This window comes from Chlorocebus sabaeus, chromosome 18 (assembly GCF_047675955.1).
Source record: "Chlorocebus sabaeus isolate Y175 chromosome 18, mChlSab1.0.hap1, whole genome shotgun sequence".
In the NCBI taxonomy this organism is placed as follows: Eukaryota; Metazoa; Chordata; class Mammalia; order Primates; family Cercopithecidae; genus Chlorocebus; species Chlorocebus sabaeus.
The window spans coordinates 7527204-7547621 of NC_132921.1; the positions used below are offsets into that span (position 1 = coordinate 7527204).

A 20418-nucleotide genomic window follows, 5' to 3' on the forward strand; every position below is an offset into this window, starting at 1 on the left:
ATTTTTAGAGACTGTGTCATTACCCAGGTCCACAGTGCAGCGATGAATCACCTAGGATTCTAGTCTAGCATGCATAAGAAGGATTGTGAGCTTGAGCAATAGTCAAGGAGAAATCAGCTGGTCAAATCGTGGGGTCTGCAAAGGACAAGAGTGAGGCTTGCAGAAGGGCCAGGGGGCGCAGAGCCTTGCGAGCACCTCGTGGACGATGCCCTGAAGAGCTCTTCTTTCTGTGTACTGAGCCTCTCCTCTGCAGTATGCCATCCCAGTTCAGAAAGAGAAGTAAGTGCAGAATCACCCAGAATGTTAAAAGTTACACCACGGAATATTTGATAACTCAAACAATTTAATAAAAAATAGAAGACATGTCAAAAGTGTTTATTGTCATAGAATTATATTGTTTTCTCACTTAAAAAGAGTCTTTAAACAAGTTTTAAATCAAGTTTGTTATATAAAATCAAATGACTAGAAAATATGCTGTGTAACAAGCAATTTGAAAGAGTAACAGTTACCTCAGATCAGGGGTAGCAGGAAGAGGGGAATGAGGAGGATTTTAGAGGCCAAGGTGGAGTAAAAATTGACTCAACGTTATTGATAATGCTTTAATTTTAAAAGAATAAGATATTTTGGTATTACTTGTATAAATAAATTATTTAACATCAGAAAAGAAAAAATAGAAAAGACTTGGTAATTCTTAATGAATTTTTAGAAGGGGGAATACCATTTTCCATATTTCATATACTTTTTTACTCAAACTAAGAATGCCTTTTGAGCAGAATATAACACTTCCCTGGAGCCAGCTGCCTTCTTACCTAAATTTTCTTTGCACTTGAAAATATAAGGAAGAAAATGTAACCGTATCTACTGTAGTCCTCCTTCCACTGGCATGACCCAGGCACTGCCATTCAGATGCTCTGCTCCTGGAGAAGGTAGCCCTTCCAGTCTCTTTAATGACACGTATCTTTTGTTGGTCTTATAGTTTACTTCCTAGTGGGGAGATTTTCTGTCCTTGATAGACATAGAATGAGGTGTTTATGGACTTTTCTTTTTTCGATGATAGTTTTCCTGTACTAGTTTTAAGGAACAGAGTTACACACATCCCACTGGAGAAACTGAAATTAAGGAATAGACCTCAAAGTACCAAATAGATGAGAGTTGAGTTGGGCATTGACATTGAAGTGAGTGTAGGTATTAAATGTATTGAAATTATTACGATACTTTGTACTTAAGTAGCACCTTTCATCTGGGGAGCTCAAAGTGTTCTAGGGACTTTCTGTGCAACTCCTAGCCACCTGTCAAGCTGCATACTTGATGGACTTCAAAGGCAAAGGGAGAAATACACTGCACTGCAGTAGTGTTTTAAAAGGATTTCTATGCATATTGAATGGAATATATTATTAAAATATTGTCATGGATTTCATGTTATTTGAAATGTTCGGTGCAATGGTTTTCCTCTTTGGTTCAGAAATGTGAATATATGTGAGTTAACCATTTGGAAAGTTTCTAAATTTTCTTAGCTAGATAATCAGAGTTCTGATAAGTGCTCTGGTAAGAAAGAAAAAAAAAATCTGTGTATTATTTATTCAACAACTAAAATTTCATTTGAATTTTGCACAAAAATGTGAAAAAATAGAGAGTTTTAGAGGCTAAGATTAAAAGAAGACTTTTTTTTTTTTTTGGAGACATCTCGCTCTGTTGCTCAGGCTAGCGTGCAGTGGTGTGATCTTGGCTCATTGCAACCTCTGCCTCCGGGTTTAAGTGATTCTCTGTGCCTCAGTCTCCCGAGTAGCTGGGATTCCAGGCATGCGCCTCCACATCTGGCTGATTTTTGTATTTTTGGTGGAGATGGGATTTCACCATGTTGGCCAGACTAGTCTTGAACTCCTGGCCTCAAGTGATCCGCCCACCCCAGCCTCCCAAATGCTAGGATTACAGGCGTGAGCCACCAAACCCGGCTAAGAGAAGGACTTTGATTTTTTTTTTCCACATAAAAATAAAAGATTGAAAACATTTAGGTCAGTATGTATTGTCTTTTTAACTATGACTTGGTGCAAAAGTACTTGTGGATTTGCCATTACCTTTACCTTTAATGGCAAAACTGCAGTTACTTTTGCACCAACCTAAACGTTATATTTACACTGCTGACACAAAATATTCTCATTTCTGTCCTAGCAGAGGCTCTTAAATGGAAAAGGTAAGGGGCACAATCACATTTATTCTTGAGGCATGTTTTTCAAGAAATGAATTTAAAAACTTGAGAATCACAGCACTGAGAAAATTACCAATGTGTGACAAGGTGCGGTGGCTGATGCTTGTAATCCAAGCACTTTGGGAGGCCAAGGCCTGTGGATCACCTTAGGTCAGGAGTTCGAGACCAACCTGGCCAACATGGTGAAACCCCGTCTCTACTAAAAATACAAAAAAAATTAGCTAGGTGTGGTGGCAGGTGCCTGTAATCCCAGCTACTCTGGAGACTGAGGTGGGAGAATCACTTGTGTCCAGGAGGTAGAGGTTGCAGTGAGCTGAGATCATGCTGCTGCACTCCAGCCTGTGCAATAGAGCAAGACCCTGTCTCAAAAAAAAAAAAAAAAAGAAAGAAAGAAAAAAAGAAAAGAAAAAGAAAATTATCAATGTATTGATATTTTTGAATAATCAAGATATTCATGCGAAGGTGATTCCTCCATCTCTCACTTTTCCAGACAGCCCATGACTTGGCTGATCTTATCTGTATAATAGTGGGCTCAGGAGGAGGGATGAGGAATGAAGAGAGAGACAGAAATCTTGTTTGGTCTAGGTGGGTGTTCAGGAGAAAAGCTGAGAGTGGGAGAGAAAATTTCCAGGATTAGCTCCCATCTGTGCAGAGAATATTGAAAGCAGTGGCAAAGGAAAAGGAAGATTTTTAAGAAGTTTCCCATAGAGAAAGAGTGTCTTCCGGCTTGCGCGGTGGCTCACGCCTGTAATCCCGGCACTTTGGGAGGTTGAAGCAGGCAGATCATTAGGTCAGGAGATGGAGACCGTCCTGGCTAACACAGTAAAACCCTGTCTCTACCAAACAAAAAATTAGCTGGTCGTGGTGGCATGTGCCTGTAGTCCCAACTACTCAGGGGACTGAGGCAGGAGAATCACTTGAACCCAGGAGGTGGAGGTTGCAGTGAGCCAAGATTGCGCCACTGCGCTCCAGCCTGGGCAACAGAGCGAGACTCCGTCTCAAAAAGAAAGAAACAAACAAACAAAAGTGTCTTCCTCATCTTGTTTCCCGGAGAGGTGGAGAAGAGTACTTAGGTGTGTTTATCTTTATTTGTTGGCTAATCATGGGACTATGTTTTAAATAGGGTACATCTGAGATTGGAACACATGGGGTCCCAGATAGATTTCCATTATTGATACATGTTTTCCTTAGATTAAAAAAGACCTTGTAGTTTATTTCCTTCAACCTTTCTACTTAGAAATCAAGGAACCGGAGGGCTAGAGAAAATGTGTAGCCTGGATTCATGTACTCTATAAATATTAACTTACTGCTTGTGTATCAGTTATATAAGCATGGTGCTGATACACCTTCTACGAAGTGTTGAGATTATAACTTTAATTAAATCACATATTACAAGTAATTTTAGTACAGTTATATTAAGAAATTTAATTAAGGGATAATACTATGTCACCCGCGTTTCACCATTCATTAGTGTATGAATTTAAAATTCACCTTCTCCATGTTGTTTGAAATGTTTTTCCACTCGCAATGTCCAAAGAAACAGTGGTTTTTCATCTCTCCTTCTGCCTCTGTTGTAAAATTCTGCCTTCTCAACCCATCTGAGCCTGAAGTACGTGATTCATTTCCTTTTCTTCTCAAATACCTATTATTACTGACATAGTCTTCTGTGTGTACCGTGCTCTCATTAGTTGAAACTTGTGGCTCACATGTTAAATACTTAAGGGGAAAACTTTAGTTTATTTCTCCTAGATCTCCCATGAATTTTCCTGCTCCCTAACACCCAGGTCTCTTTGGCTTTTTCCCATGATGCCAGTTCCTTTCACTCACCTCCCATCCCATCTCTTTATTCGGGGCTGCTGATCCCAGGAGTACACAGGAAAGACACTTAGTTGAGGCAGAGAAATGAGCTTGTCCCATGAACATTCAGATTCCCCAGAGCAGGGCTCCATCCAGAAGTGGGACTGTTGACCAATCTACAAAAAGTTGTTTTATGCACTGGTAGAGGCCTTGCCTGGGTCAGTCATAAGATTACCTCTATGTCGAATCCCATCATCAAATGACCAGCACCCACACCCTTCACTAAATTTCGCTAAAGATAAATCGTGTCATTTGACAAGAGAAAAACTCAAGAAACCTGACAAAAACAAAACAAAGAAATAATTCATATGCTCAGTCTCCAGTTTGAACTCTCATGTGACTCAATGTCTTTAGTTACTGGGCTTCTTGGTAAAATCTTCTGAAATCTCTAACATTTAACTCATTATTATGTATTCAAGAAACACGCTTTTCATCATTATGTATTCAAGAAACATGCTTTTCAAATTACTAATGCCCTGTATATTTTTCCTAAGAAAACATTGAGAAGTCTATTCTCCTTAACATTTTCTAACATTTTGCAGACAATTTGAGGCATGTATTTATTTAATTATTTGAAAACTAAACCAAAGAATTATAAACAACTCATAGTGTTGTTTGTGTTGACCAAAATATTTTTCCTATTGTATTTTATAGTTTGTATGCCATTACAACTACTTAAGTATAACTCATGTTAACATTCTTAACGTGAATGCACAGAAGACCTTGATTTCTACTAGGTGATATTAGCCACTTACACTTATTTAACAACTGTTTATTGATCCACTGTGCTAACACTGTAGAAATACAGTATCTACAAGACCCTAGCTTTCATACAACGAGTTCATAGTCTGTTAAAAACTAGAAGTCATATACAGTAGACAGATAATGTACCCTCCCCCAAAGATGTCTATGTCCTAATTTCTGGAATCTTTGAATACGTCAAGTTCTATGGCAAAGAGACGTGAAGGTGGAAAATTGTATCCATAATGCTAATAAGGTGACTTTAATAGAGGGAGATTATCTTGGATTATCTGGGAGGACCCAGGTCACTGGGTTCCACACTGAGAAAGAGACAAGGCTTTCTCAATGTGGAACGAGGAGGCAGTAGGGTCAGGATCGGGTGATGTGATGTAAGAAAGACTCCAGCTGCTACTGTGGGCTTTCAAGATGGATGAAGGGGCAGCAAGCCAAAGAATGTGGACAGCTTCTAGAACGGAAAAGGTTAGGCATGACTTTTCCCCTAGAGCCTCCATGAAAAGGAACACAGCCCTGCAAACGCCTTGATGTTTAGGCCAGTGAGACCCATTCAGATTTCTGACATGAGAACCTGAGATAAATTCCTGTTGTTTATTAAGGTTCTAAGTTGTGGTAATTGTTAAAGCAACAAATAAGAAACAAATACTGATTTTATTTCCTAAAAGTGAAGTGCTGCTGTAAAATAAATAAATAAAAACCTTAAAATTTGGAAATAGTTTTGGAATTGGGCAGTTGACAAAAGCTGGAAGAATTTTGAGAAGCATGTTAGAAAAACGTCTATATTACCTTAAAGTTACTGTTAGTAGAAATATGAATGTTACTGACTCTGGCACAAAGACACAAAAGGAAGTGAGAAGCATGGTAGAGAAAACATGCATGTCTTAAAGAATACCTAAATCTTCATAAACAGACTATTTGTGGAAGTATGAAGTTTATAGGTGCTGATGACGATAGCTCAACAGAAAATGAGATACGTGTTTGGAAACCGATGGAAAGGGTATATCTGTTATGATGAATCAGAAAGCTTAGTAGAATTATATCCTTGAGTTATATGGATAACTAAAAAAGCAGAACATTTATGCAATTAACTTGGATATTTAAGGAATTTATTGTCAATTAAAATCTAAGCCCTTCTTGGATGAGATTGGAAAAGCCTGCCCTAGAGAAAAAACTGAGCTGTACAACTTTTTGCTGATCCCCTCGAAAGATCAAAAGATCAGAGAATTCAGTCTCACAAAAGGCTTTTTGAAATGATTAGGAGTGTGACTCATGAAGCTCTTCAGTCAGTCATTTCAGCAGAAGCCAAAAATAGGATGAGATTATCTAGAAAAAAAATTCTATGAAGAAAATCTTTGGCTAATGAGGTGAATCTGAGGACATACACAGGAGACACACATGGTTCTTGAGAATGTTACATCAGCATAAACGTTGCCATCTTGAACTGAAGGAGACAGATAAAGATTGAAATGGAAAAAGGGTGTCAGAACTTTCAAATGCCTACAAGCAGGAAACATGCTGATGTAACTACTCAGCTGCAGGTGCGCTACTGTGTCAGTAGGCTGACTCAGAAGGCAGAACCTCAAGTCCACAGGGTGGAGAGTTAAGCCCCGAAGGTAGAGCTCAAATGGCAGAGTATAATCTCAGCCCTTGAAATCAACTGGAACTTGGCAACTGTATTTCAAAACTGCCTGGAACTGGTGAATTTCTTTCTTTCTTTTTTAAATTCTACTTTTTCTTATTTTGAGCAGGAATATCTGTAGATGTTACTGTTTGCCTGCCCCACCATTGTGTTTTTGGATCAAGTAATATATTTCTTGAATTTTGTGGTTCAATGATGGAGAGAAATTGTGTCTCACAGTGGATCACGCCCAGAGCCTCACTCATACCTGATTTTGATGATGTAGATGATGTGATGTGGGTCTTTTGAGCTGAGGAAATTTGGGCTTTGAGTTGATGCTCTTGAGACTTTTGGGCAACATGGGTGAATTTACTTCATCTGTGGGGTTGATATGAATTTTGGTGGCCAGATTTAGGATTGGTGGGAAGAAAAATGGCCCATAATGGTGTCTGCATTTTAAGTCTGGAGCCTGTGAATATGTTATGTTACACGGCAAAAGGAAATTAATGTTGCCGTCAAGTTGACTTGATGATAGGGACATTATCCTGGCTTTTCTGGGAGGGCGTGGTGTAATATAGGCAGCCTTCAATGTGGAACAGTTCGGAATCAGGAGTGTCAGTGCCAGAACGCACAGTGTGAGAAAGACTCAAATGATCTCCGTTGGTTGGTTTTGAATATGGAAGGGCCCATTAGCCATGGAATGTGGCAAGTCTCTTGCTGCTGAAAAAGGCAATGGAAGCATTCTCCCCTAGGGCCTTAGTAAGGAACACAGGGAACACAGCTCTGCTAAAACTGTGATTTTACTTCAGTGAGATAGATTTCAGCCTTCTTATCTCCAGCACTGTATGATAATAAATTTGTATGGTTTAAAGCCACTACATTTCCGGAGTTCATTACAGAAGCAAAATAAAAATAATTACAGCATGCAAGTAAAATTCTTAAACATACAGTAAAATTTGAGGAGTGATACAGAATGTAAATAAACAACGTAAGGTTTTACTGGTGGGATGGATGGAGAACATAATAATTTGGGTCTACCATTCCGAACTTTGAAGTTACCTTGCTTCCAAATACACCAAATCCTGGATACACCGTTCTCCCCTTGGACTTTCCTACACTTAAATTAAAAATCTGTATCTAGATAACTGTATGTATATATCTTTTTATATCATTTGATTTTATATGAATGCCATTTGTATGCATAAATATGGCTAAAACCCCAACAGAATAACTTGCAATCCTTCTCAAAGATGTGCATGGGACAGTGGCATTTTTGTTTGTGGCAATAATAGCTATTTGTAGAACCTGGCACTCTTTAAGGCTCTGCCTCTTCATGGCATATTTGCCTGATGCCTTTGCTTCAAAAGAGCTATGCTGTCTGTTCTCACTTGCTCAGCTGGCGAGCGTCCCACCATTCCACAGCTCTGCTGACTAGCTGGAAATTCTGCTTCTGTGTGTCTTCATGGCATTTTCCCTTTCCAGCTACTTTCAGACACCTCACTTCCACTCTACTACCCCAAGAATCACAGAGTGATTACAATAAAGTATGACTGTTCACAATCAGCAGGGCATATGCCCACGAAAGAACTATAGTTGACTTTTTTAAAGCAGGAGGATATGTTAGTCATAAATATGTCACTTCTCTTCTATTTTCTATTCATCATACCCAAAATCAGAAGACCGTTCTATTCCCTGGGAAGTTTTCTTCAGAAATTTGCACTTCAAAGCCCCAAGGGTTTTCTGTAAGTAATTCAGAGAGAAATGCACTTTTACAGGGGTGATACAAAAATCAGTGCCACCTTAAAACATTTTCCCACCTCGGTTTTGCTTTCCCATGCAGTCTGAAAGGAATGCGTACTTCCTTTGGCAGATTTGGCGGGCAAACAAAGTAGAATTTGTGGAATGCTCAGTGGCTATCCTGATGAAATAGGAAGGCACAGATTGAGGGTTGCCATGGCAATGATAAGTAAGATCTAAAACAGAGAGGATTTCCATGGGCATAAAATGAACTGGCCTTTCAGAGATCTGCTGTTGTAAATAATAGGTTAACTGGTGGAAAAGTTATTTCTAGCTTTTTTGCATGTGCACATGACTTTCTCTTAATAATTATCGTCAAGTAATATTTGCACCTCAATTTTAAATAAAAAAGATTATTAAAAATAATACAAATATGCTTATTTTCTGTTTAGAAGTGTTTTACCTTTGACATTATTTCAATTTTGTCCATTTTATTCTTTCTTTCACTTTCGTAAGCAGGGGCTATGCATTTTTTTGTTTGTTTGTTTTTTGAGATGAAGTCTCATTCTGTTGCCCAGGCTGGAGTGCAGTGGCGTGATCTCGGCTCACTGCAACCTCCTCCTCCCTGGTTCAAGCGATTCTCCTGCCTCAGCCTCCCCAGTAGCTGGGACTACAGGAGCACACCACCACGCCCAGCTAATTTTTGTATTTTTTTTTAGTAGAGACGGGGTTTCGCCATATTGGCCAGGCTGGTCTTGAACTCCTGACCTTGTGATCCACCCAGCTTAGCCTCCCAAAGTACTGGGATTACAGGTGTGAGCCAAGGCGCCCAGCCGCATCGCTTTTATTGACAACTCCTAGGCTGTGGCTGTCCTATGGTCTCCTGCTTGCTCCTTTTCTTGGCTCTTAATCAACGTTGTGTCTTTTGACCTAATCAGCCCCAATCTCTCTATTTTTGGTTTGCTCTCACATTTTCTGGAAAAAAGTCCAGATACAATTTCGATCTGAACTATTTATGAGCCTTCAGCATAGGGGACAATGTAGTTATTATATGAATAAACGGGGTATTTAGTTTCCTGTTAAACATGCTGGCACTGACATTCATGTTCATTGTGCTAGACTTTTCAGTCTCTAGCTTGAATCGGAAATAGCTTTCTATTCTAACAACAATGTATATATTATCTTCTAGACTGCAAAGTAATACGCCATACGGGCCAACTCTTAATTTAAGATAAAAATGGTTATAAAAATGTGATTTGCTCTGTTATTTGCAGTATCCCACATTTAGTGTATGGTTTGGATGAAATATTCTTTTATACCATGTTCTAGAACAGTTTCTCAATGGTTTGAAGTTATTTTCACTGTAACCTATACTTCCCTAGAAGGGAAAAATATTACTAATCATTTGGGGCCATACTTCACTATACGCATTTCACTAAAAAGAATTAATTTTGAGTTTTGCCATTAAAATATGTTACATGATGCTCAGTTGTTTTGAGACATATTGGCCAGATGCCAAATCATTGTTGTGGTCTATTTGTGTAGGTCTTCAGTTTTTCATATTTGTATAAACTTATATTTTTAGTTTCATATAATATTAAATGTCAGTATCATATACCATTTATTTTTCTGTATTGTATATGTCAAATATACAATAGTTTCATGAAACGTAGTTAAACAATGACTGCACTGTTAGGTTGTCTGAGGTGGAATTCTGGCTCAGCCACTTTCTGGCTATGACTTTGAGAAGCAGCAATTGACTTAATCTCTCAGAGCTCCAGATTTCTCATGGGATCAGCACTTGACAGAGAGCATTATAGATTTTGCTACCTAACGATACAGTCAGGCTACTGATACTACTTCACAGGTGGTCACATGAGATCATATTGAAGCCTCTGCTTCATCGTTTCATAGATTCATTCAACAACAAGTTGTTGACCCATAATTGGTCATTAAATTATTACCATACACGAAATGTTGAGATGTTAGAATGGTTGAGATGCAGCATCTGCTCTTGAGTTTACAGTGTGTTTATACACAGTTTGGTGAGCGCCATGGCATGTGCGTCATGTGGGGTGCACCTGGAGGAGAAGCAGGCAACACTAGAGGTCACGTAAGACCTGCGATTCAGTGGTGCTTCCCACAGAGCCTTCACCGTGTCCTCAGGATGGATGAGGTGTGTGGCGTGCTCATGTAGCTGCAGCTCCATCACACCCTTGTGAAATGTGCTGCAACCATTCTTTCTCTGTGTGGACACCAAGCTTCCTGAAAACAAAAAACAAACAATTAAAACTCAACAACTTTGGTTTACATCTTTAAATTTCCAGTGCCTCATCAGTGTTTAGCCACAACTGATGCTTAATGAAATTTACCTGAATGACTACCTAAATGAGTCAATGAATGAATAAATGAATAAAATGAAATAAAACATGTAGAATGAGAGAGATGCCCGATACAAAAAAATCTGTTGATGCATATCTGGTAGTCAAGACCATTTGAAAAGTAGGTGTGTAACTTTGAAAAGAGAGGAGGTTAAGATAAGACTGAAGTCTGATTCAGATTATGAGCAACTCTGGAAATCATGCCAGTGATTCAAACATAATTTTAGAAAGTGTGGGAAGTATATTAATGTTTTAAATTGAATAGTGATGTTTGAGGCCTCTATTGTAAGAGTACGATTTATCAGCATGTGGATGATGAATTGAGTAGAGAGAGAATAAAGGAACAGAGAAAATAAGACGATTATAATACAATTAAAAATGATGCAAGTAAGAAATTGTTAGAAGTAGTGTTAACAGTAGTGTCTGTGACAATGTCGTGAAAAAAGAAACTTGCTATCAATAAAATTTAGTGAGATTAAGTCTGTGTGTTGAGGAAGAGAAGTAGAAATGACTGTGGCTGCTGTTCTTAGTAATTTGGTGATTGGTTAATGTCATATATTTTGCTGGAAAAATAAAAGAATGAAAAATGTTCTGTTCACTTTTAAAGATGTTTCAAGAGACGGAACAATGAGATACCCTTGTGAGCGTGTCAGATACTTAGAACTGAAACAGAGAACAGTGAGCAGGGAAGGTGGAGAGGGGAGCTTACTGGAGAACTAAGTACAAAACTCCAACTAATAAGATATCCACATATTAAAATAGAACATTATGTGAGTTCAAGCTAATACTCTCATCTAAGCAAATTAGAACACAATGTCCTGTATTTTGAAATTTTACATTTTATTCAGTCCTAGCCTCTTATCTTACAAACAATATTTTGGAATTTTACATTTTATTCAGTCCTAGCCTCTTATCTTACAAACAATCTTAGCAAGTTAGCAATTGGCATCAGTTTTTTTTTGTTGCTAAAAAAAACTGGGATGGGTAGACTGACCCTAAAAGTACGTTTTATATTTTAACGTAAGGGAAGAGTTTTTCCTTTGTCCCATGCTTGCAACCTTCTCCTACAGAGGGACTTTTTTTTTTTTTTTTTCTGAATTATGGCAGTAACTACTTTCCCGAGGCTGGTTACCAAAAAAGGAGATTTCTTGGTCTGTGTTGGAAAGGCACAAGGGTACACATGAGCTACACTGCATTTGAAATGACCAAATCTTACAGTAATATTTGGTTAAGTAATTCATTTTTTTTCCTTTATAACTTTGTCATGCTTCCTTTTAGGAATGGCCTCATTTATTTCTACCTACTTTTGAAAATATCATAGTATCTTTATTATCAGGATGATTTCAGATATCCTGCAAGATTTGTGGAAATATATTTGGTTCAGGTGTTAAAAAGGAGGGTGATAGAAAAAAGAGTCACTTTTTTTAAATTCATTATTTCCTTGTCATTTAGACAATATTTGCTTTACTCCTTTATCTGTTGTTTGATTCTGTTAGGATTTACCCTAATTGCAATTGTAAGCCATAGCACTGTAAAGTTAGCAATATTAATGACCGTTGACTACAATTTAAATGATTGGCATAAGAACGGGTAAAATATTTTGGAAAGTATTTTTGATACATATATCCTACATATTTACAAAAATAACTTCTTTCTGATAAAAAATGTTTGGTTTTCTTTATTAGATTAAAACACCCTCTCCCAAATTTACCCATAAAATTGTCAGAATAATATGTGATAAATTAGGCACTCAAAATTAGTTTAAATGAAATAATGGTATAATTAGGCAGTGATTTCTGCTTTCTAAAAATCCATTATAAGACATTCATCTTAATAAAAATAATGAATTATTGACATCTTATTATATGCCAAGGATTGTTCAAAGCACTTGGTATGCATTGTTTCGTTTTATTTTACAGCATACCAAATGAGGTTTGCTATACCTATGAGGTATTGTTGCCATCCTTATTTGGGATTAAAAGACTTAAAATGTTTAAATGGTGGACCCAGATTCATCTCTCTAGCAAAGCTGAGATTTGAACACAAAAGTGCATATTTTTACGCATTGAGCTATCCCATTGTCCACAAGTAAATGCCTATTGGCTTCAGGCTTAACTTCTCAAAGACACCAATTTGTTCTATCTTTGTGATTTTATTGGGGGGATTTCAGTTGTTCTCAGTGATTCTAAAATTTATCTTTGCTTTATGCTCTTAACATCTTTGATACAACATTAATAATTGTCCCTTTATCATGATTTAAGTCAAAATTTCCCCCTGGATTTAAAAAACCTTATTTATGGTATTACTGACTTCATCATTGGTGGCCTCATCATCATGATCATCATCATCACCATCACCATATTAGCCATCAAAAATAATAATATTAGCAATAACAGTGCTTATAAATTCCACGAGTTTATTCGAAACTCGTAACAATAATATTCTTTGTTGTCATATATATGTGTACATATAATATATAATATTTATGATAGGAAAATAATTCCCTCAATCCATATGTTGTCAACTAGTGGAAAAAAATGAATAACAGTATCAAATACTGAGGTAATAAATGACTTCAGCCTTCTTTATTCTGAACATTTCCCCGCACAGGCACTACTCTGCATTTTTGTTTACCTTAAAACAATTCATTTTGAAGTAATATTAAACTGACAGAAAAGTTGCAAATATAGTGCAGATATCTTCCCTTCCTCTCAGGAAACTTCTGTATACATTTTACTTGTTTGTTTTACTAAGTGGAAAAATAGCATCATTCAGCTTTACCTAGTCATTAAATTTCAGAAAGAGCTAAATGTCTTTTTTCTTAGTCACATTTCCTTGACTATGAATTTCCAAGTGGCACAAGCTCTTGGTGTAGTTGTTACTGGCAGGTGGCAGAGCGTGTGACACAGTAAAACAAACACAGCAGATAAAGGAAAGCAGATTTGGAAAGTAAGATGGACCGGTGATTGGGCCATTTCGGGCACGCTCCATCGGTGAGAATAAAGTGACTTTTTTTTTTTTTTCTGAGATAGAGTCTCACTCTGTCACCCAGGCTGGAGTGCAGTGGCACAATCTCAGCTCACTGCAATGTCCGCCTTCAGGGCTCAAGCAATTCTCTTGCCTCAGCCTCCTGAGTAGCTGGGACTACAGGCGCCCACCACCATGCCCGGCTGATTATTGCATTTTTAGTAGAGAATGTGGGTTTCACCGTATTGGCCAGGCTGGTCTCAAATTCCTGACCTCAGGTGATCCACCTGCCTCAGCTGGAGTTGCAGACATGAGCCGCCGCACCTGGCCAAAATGGCCTTTCTGAGCTTGATTTCTCATCTGCCAATTGCTCGTTATACTGCTTGATCCAGTTTTTCAAGGATTAAATAAGATCCTGTAAGTGTAACCTGTTCGAAAGGATCCCGTGCAGCTTCTTCTCTCACCGTGGACCTGCTGATAGACTGGTCTCAAAAGCCATTTCATCCTGCCATCTCAGAAAACACAAATATAATAGCAAAGTCATTGATCTGCAAAGCAAATTTTGCTCAAGCTTCTCAAGAACCTGGGTTAGGTAATTACTCCAAATACCAAAAAACACATTTCCTATATATATATATTTTAAACACAGTCTGGCCATCAGCCTGGCTTCAGCTTCCTCCTCTCCATTCCCCTGAAGACCAAAACAATAGCTGGAAGAAGAGCTATCACCAAAACGGAAACCTGGCAGTTAAATAAACACCTGTTTTTCTTCAGGCTTATACTGCTAATAGGGGCAAAGACAGAACTCCCTCTTTTGAAAATTACGTAGTAGAGCGCCCAAGACTACATGGGTTAGTGGCACTCTGCAAACGGTAGTTGACAGCCTTACTTTTAACTCTTTGATCATTGCCATTCACCTGTTCTGCTTAGTGTGTACTAAGATTTTCTTTACTGTACTATTGCGATCATTTCTAATATCAGTCACTCTACCTGAATCCCTAAAACAAATACTGACTGGTCTCACTAGGGAATTTACCCTACTTCACTTTACTTTAAACTTCAGCCACAATCTTTTATCTGAATGGTTGGTTAAGTCTAAGAATACAATTTCCAAGAAGTTCTTTTTTTTTTAATCTCTGAATTTCCTGTTGGAGCAAATTCAAATTTCCTGTTGGGTTATATAATGCATATTTTGTGGAAAATTTCTCTAGGCTACTAACAGGCTTTTTAAGATCTTTATAAATCATCCTCAGTAATTGCTCTCCTGTCGCTCATATCGTTGGAAGGATGGTCCTTGAAATGTGAGATACTTGACTGGCAGTCCGCGATTTGTTTGTTGCAGTGTTTGTTTGCCTTTAATTAGTGCTCTGATAATGTGAATGATGGCTTCTGATGTAGGTAACGTAACTGCCCGCATGTAGCAAATGGAGAGGAGGAATTGTGGTGAGCCGGTGGGAAGCTTCCATTTCTGCACTCTCTCACTTGTCTGCCAGGCTTTCCTTATCCTCAGTTCTCACCTCAGAATCTTATCTGGTGTCTCAATCATGCAGATATTATTCTGAGCTAGTGTCCTCACTGGAGAATGTCCCTGTCAACCAATCCTTACTCATGAGGAATTTTACATAATGAGGACTTTTATTCACTCCAGCTAGGGCAATCTGCATTTTAAATGAGGATTTGCAAAGAGTGAAAACTGTACTGGTTTCGAAGGAATTAAAGGTGGAGGATATACTTCTAGACTATAAGACAAGCTACAGAGAAGCAGAAACAACTAACCGACATCATCACAGTGTTCTTTAGCTCCTATAGTGCATGCATTCATTCACTGGATCTTCATTGAGGACCTGCTGTATATTAGGCACTGGAAGCAATGGATACAAAGTCTGCCCCTGTTCTCCAGGAGTAGCAGACAAACAGAAAATATAATTATGGTAAATACAAAGAGCTGTGGTTAAATTTAAGACAACAAACTTAGAACATGTCTTAAACATGCTTGAAAATTTGGATCACAGGGCAAGTTTGCCTCTTCCCATTTTTCTGTTCCTTTCATGTAGATATTACTCTACACTCTATGCCTTAGGGAGGGTGTCCGCACCTTTCATGTGACAAGAGTTAAAAGAAATAGGCATTTTAGAGGCAAACGAGGAGTTTTACTGAAATAAGAGAAAGTTATCTCACCTTCAAAACCCATGTACTGACAGGCCCTGGATCAAGAACTTGTCCATGTGACCTTAGGAGTCCTTTAGCCACGTAGACCTCTGTTTATCAAAGAGGTGCATAGAACTTTCTGTCATCCAAGAGTGTTGCAGCTTCAATATTTTAAGATTATAGAATCGTTCACTATTCCATTAAAACTGCTTTTAGGAACATTTATTCCTTGATTTTTCAAAACAAAATTGTATCGTTTTTCCTGTGTTCCTGTTTTGTAGATGAATCATTCAAATTTTGGAGTAGTTAAGTGGCTTATGCACATTGATACAACTAATATCCAAACCCACTCTTTATAACTTTGAATTCAGATTCTTCATTTCATACTCAGTAGAATTTCTCCTTGATACCCAGTTCTTAACAACAGCCCTGGGATAAAAAAAAGAATTGATCGTTTATTTTAGTGACTTTCTTTTGACGTTAAGCAACAATTTAGATTTACTAAAGGTCATGTGCTTATGAATGCTTAGTGGTACAGTAGGAAAATAATACAACAGGCAAAATCTTTTTAGATCATTTATGCTTTATCTCTTTTAGCTTCTAAAACAATCCTGAAAGATGAATAATTATTATGGGTATAGCAGAATTTAATTTTCCCTGTTGCTTCAAAATTTTAATGAAAACTTTACAGTTGAGAGAAATAGGAAAAAATAAAAAATGACTTCCTAAAATTCTAAAGACCACTTTTGGATAAAATTTAAGTGAATGAGTTTGTGCTTCAAATTTTACTTTTAACTTTCCAGCAGCCTTTATTAAATGGAAAAACTGAAATTTACGAAGTCTTAGAGTGGAAGCATTTTTATCCTGGCTAGGGATTCTCTAAGAGAACCAGTAGCACCAAGATGCACTGGAACAATGCAGCAAGAGAGTTCATGCCTTAGAGTTTAGAAGCATACAAAGAAAGGGAATGATGCCCACTTCTCACTAGAAAAGTTTCACAGGCTGGAGTCTGGGTGGAGGAGCCTGGGATGGCAGTAGAAGTGTGCAGGAAGCACTAAGTCAAGCCTGTACTACCACCTCTTGGTTTAACAGTAATGCATAAGTTACCTACAAGCCAAGTGGTCACTGCTGAAACCATCTTGAAAGAACCTGCCCATCCAGGTGGCATATCAGGAAGATGAAACCTAGAGGTGTCACAAGACTCATCTTAAGATTATCAGTCAAAGAGAATTGGTCAGGAGGGAGTCCAAAGTGCTCACAAAACTATGTCCTCTGAGTGAGAACCGTTATGTAAATACCTGCCACTCACAATGTATTCATCTAAAGCCTAGAGTTAACCACAAATATCACCAGCTAAAGGTACAAACTTTTTCTCCTTGGTCTTTAACCTCTTTCTTAGCCAGGGAGTTGCAGAAGATGAGAGGGGTGAGGGAAGCAGGAAGGAGGAGGACACGCTTGTCTCCTTTATCTTTCCATAGGTCTGTCATGGAGATCTCTGTCATAGGGGATGGTGATGGGGGAGGGACAATGTTTGGTGTGGCTTTTGGCTCTTAAGCAGCTTTACTATCAGAAAGTGAGTCCTAAAAGGTTTTTGTTGTTGGTGGTGGTGGTTTGTTTTTTAAGAACTGAAAACCTGTAGGATCTCCCCAAGCTCTCATTCAAGGACAAGGAAAAGGAAATTCTACATTACCCAAAGCCTGTAGTTGTAAATAAAGTAATATTATTATTCTTTGAATACCATAGAGATAAGTTCAGTAAATCATTTACATATAACTATACTCCTATATTATAAATAAGAACATAGGAGCCTGGGAAAGCTAAGAAAGTTTGACCTCAAACCAGCCACTTTAAAAATTGCAGCCTAAAAATTTCAATCTTGTGCAATCTGACTGTAAACCCTTGCTGTTAACTTCTGTGCCATTCTTCTGATGAAAATCAAAACGATTAATTAGGTTGAGTCACAGTTATTGTCACAGTAAGGAAGAATAATACTTTGACTCAGTTTTTATTTTACTGACCAATGCAATGATTACTTATATCCAGACCACTTGGCATTCACTTATTTATCTTACTGCATTTTCTATGGAAGTTCAATTCAGAATTCAGAGCTATGTACCAGGAATTCCCTAGATGTACCCTGCACATGTTTATGATGTCCAGACTTAAACTCATTGGCCCCAGGTCCCCAAATGAACGCCACATTCTGAAAAATACCCCAAGCACAAGGTTTTTTTCCCTATTTATTGAACAATAGCACAGAATTCTCTTGTGAACAACAGAATATTATTATTCTGTTGAACAATAATACATCTTGATTTATTGAACATTAGCACAATATTTACACAGAAATTCAAGTCCACATCATATGAAACATATTTGACTTTTCCTTCTGTCTTCAGTCAATCACGGACTCCTGGGGGATCTGCTTTCTAAAACTTCTCATGTGCTTTTCCTTTTCTCCATTCCTACAGGCATTACGTTTGTTTTTGTACCCAGTATCTCACCTGGTCAAATTTAATAGCTATCTCCTTTCTTTCAAACATCTTTTGTATTGATGCAGCAGAGTTAGATCAGAGATACAGAAAACAAAAATCTGATTGTATTCATCCCCGGATTAAAATATCTCAGTAGCTTAGTATACCATTTCTTACCATGACAATCAAGGGCTTTAACACTCTGCCCTGTCTGTACAACCAGCCTTCCTTCAGCATCCTCCCTCTGAAACAAGTCCTCCATTCATGCAAAACGATTTGCAATATAAATATTCTGTGCTTTGGTTTATGTTTATCCTGCCTGGGATGTCTTTCTTAACTCATTCATTTATTTATACATTTATTAATCAGATAAATACTGTGTACTTGTTCTATGTAAGGTTCTACTGTACTGGGTACTGGGAACATGATGAATATCTAGACCAAGAATATCTAGACCAATGTGGACCTTAGTCTTAAGGACCTTAGTTAGAAATATTAAGTCACATATTTAAGTCATTAATTAAGGTTACAATAAGTGGGCTAAAGGAGAAGAAGAAAATGTGTAAAGAGAGCATGACAAGTGTACCTGAACTAATTGATGAGATAAGGGTAAGACTTACCTGAAAAAGAAACTTCAAGTTGAGGTTGATAGGTCGATGGAAGTCAACCATGCAGAAGAATGGTGGATCGTGGGCTGGCAGAGGAAGGGGGAGCACCCTGGACAGTGGAAACAGCCTGTGCAAAAGCTCAGAGGTGAGAAGCAGCAGGGCACGTCTGGGCTGTAAAAGAAGGCAGTGTGTCTAGAGCATGCCCTGTGCTCACATACAAGTACTGGAAGATGGCCTACTTGAGAAATTCCTTCTTTTAGGAATTTTCCGTGAATACTGCTCCTTGAGTCATTCCATTCCTTTTACCCCTTCCCTCTTCCTCTGTCAAGGCCAAGAAGCTGCCCCGTCTCAGTGTTCTCACTGTAACAGGTATGCACGTTTCTGGTTGCCCTCTCACATCTAGTTGTAATTATCTCTTTACATATTTATTTGTTTTCCTCTCACGACCTTGTGGGATTTCTAAGGAACTAACCGTAAGTCATATGTGTTTTCCAAACATTAATTATAATGTTGACATGTGGAAGAATACACATCAAGTGTTATTTTCTTCTCACCCATTTATTTCTCAAGTTACTGCAGTTTTTATGTGCATGTCCCATTTCTTCCTCAAATTAAAGAATATCACTATTTTTGTAAGATTCTGCATTTATCTTTGGAGTAATGGTTCTGCCAACTTTGGGTCCACCAAACAATAAGCTGTAGAAATGTCCATCATTCTTCCTTCTTACTTCACCTCTACATCCTTCAGAAAGGCTTTCTAATTATTCCTTGAATCTGTGTCTTAGCTTTCGACCTCAGCACTAATTCAGGCTTTCCTGATTTCATACCTGGGTTACTAGAATAGAATAAACAGGAGTTTTAACGTGGATTCCTACTTTGGATTTGCCCCTCCTGTATTACCCAAACAGCTATTAAAGTGGACTTCCTGCAGTTCACTTCCCTGATCATATACTGGTCTAATTAGACTTCTTTAATTACCTCTGCCTCCAGAATAAAAGGCAAACTCCTTAGCAGGATCTACAGAGTGTTTCGTGATCTCTCCTTCTCCATCATCCCATCTCTGGATGCTGTGGTGCCCAGAACGTTGATCTAACACCATCTTGAAGCACACATGCTGACCTCCGGGTGCACCATGAGTTGTGCCCTTGAAAATACTGTTTGCTCAATCTTCCTGGAGAAAGCTTGCCACATATTCGGACTTAGTAAATTCGAACTCCTACCTTGAAACTCAGATGAACGTTTAATCTTCCCCAGGATTCCTTTCCTCACTATTCTTCTATGTGAGGGACTTCTTGTGTTATAATCTTTTTATATATTATATTATATCATTTTATAGAATATTGTATTAAATTATATTATTTTATATATTATTTTATGTATTATATTAAAAGATTATAATTATATAATATTTTGTATAATTGATTCTTGTATTATAATCTTTTTATTGTAATAGTCTCCCCCCTCCACAAAATATTGTGAATTATTCAGCTGAGAAGTTTAGCTTTAGTTTTTTATCGCCACCGACTGGGAATTAACATATATTTAACACATTTTGCTCAAACAATCAAACAGTAAAAGCTGAAGATAGCGTATTATTATTCTCCCATTCCGTAAGAAAGCTGAAGATGACCGAAGAACTAAAAATATATTAATGAATCAACTAATT

At 37.8% G+C, this 20418-nt stretch overlaps 1 protein-coding gene across 9 annotated transcripts in view; it reads left to right on the forward strand.

Moving 5' to 3' along the window:
* Positions 1–20418, forward strand: part of NETO1 (neuropilin and tolloid like 1) — a 127975-nt gene that overhangs the window by 12782 nt on the left and 94775 nt on the right. Inside the window, exon 5 of one of the 9 annotated variants that reach the window (XM_037988006.2) lies at positions 9–20001. The exons of the other annotated variants lie outside the window; for them this stretch is intronic. Coding sequence (XP_037843934.1) covers positions 9–46 — 38 coding nt within the window. The 3' untranslated portion in view covers positions 47–20001. Of the gene's footprint in view, positions 1–8; positions 20002–20418 lie in introns of those variants that run through there. 9 annotated transcript variants of the gene reach the window in all.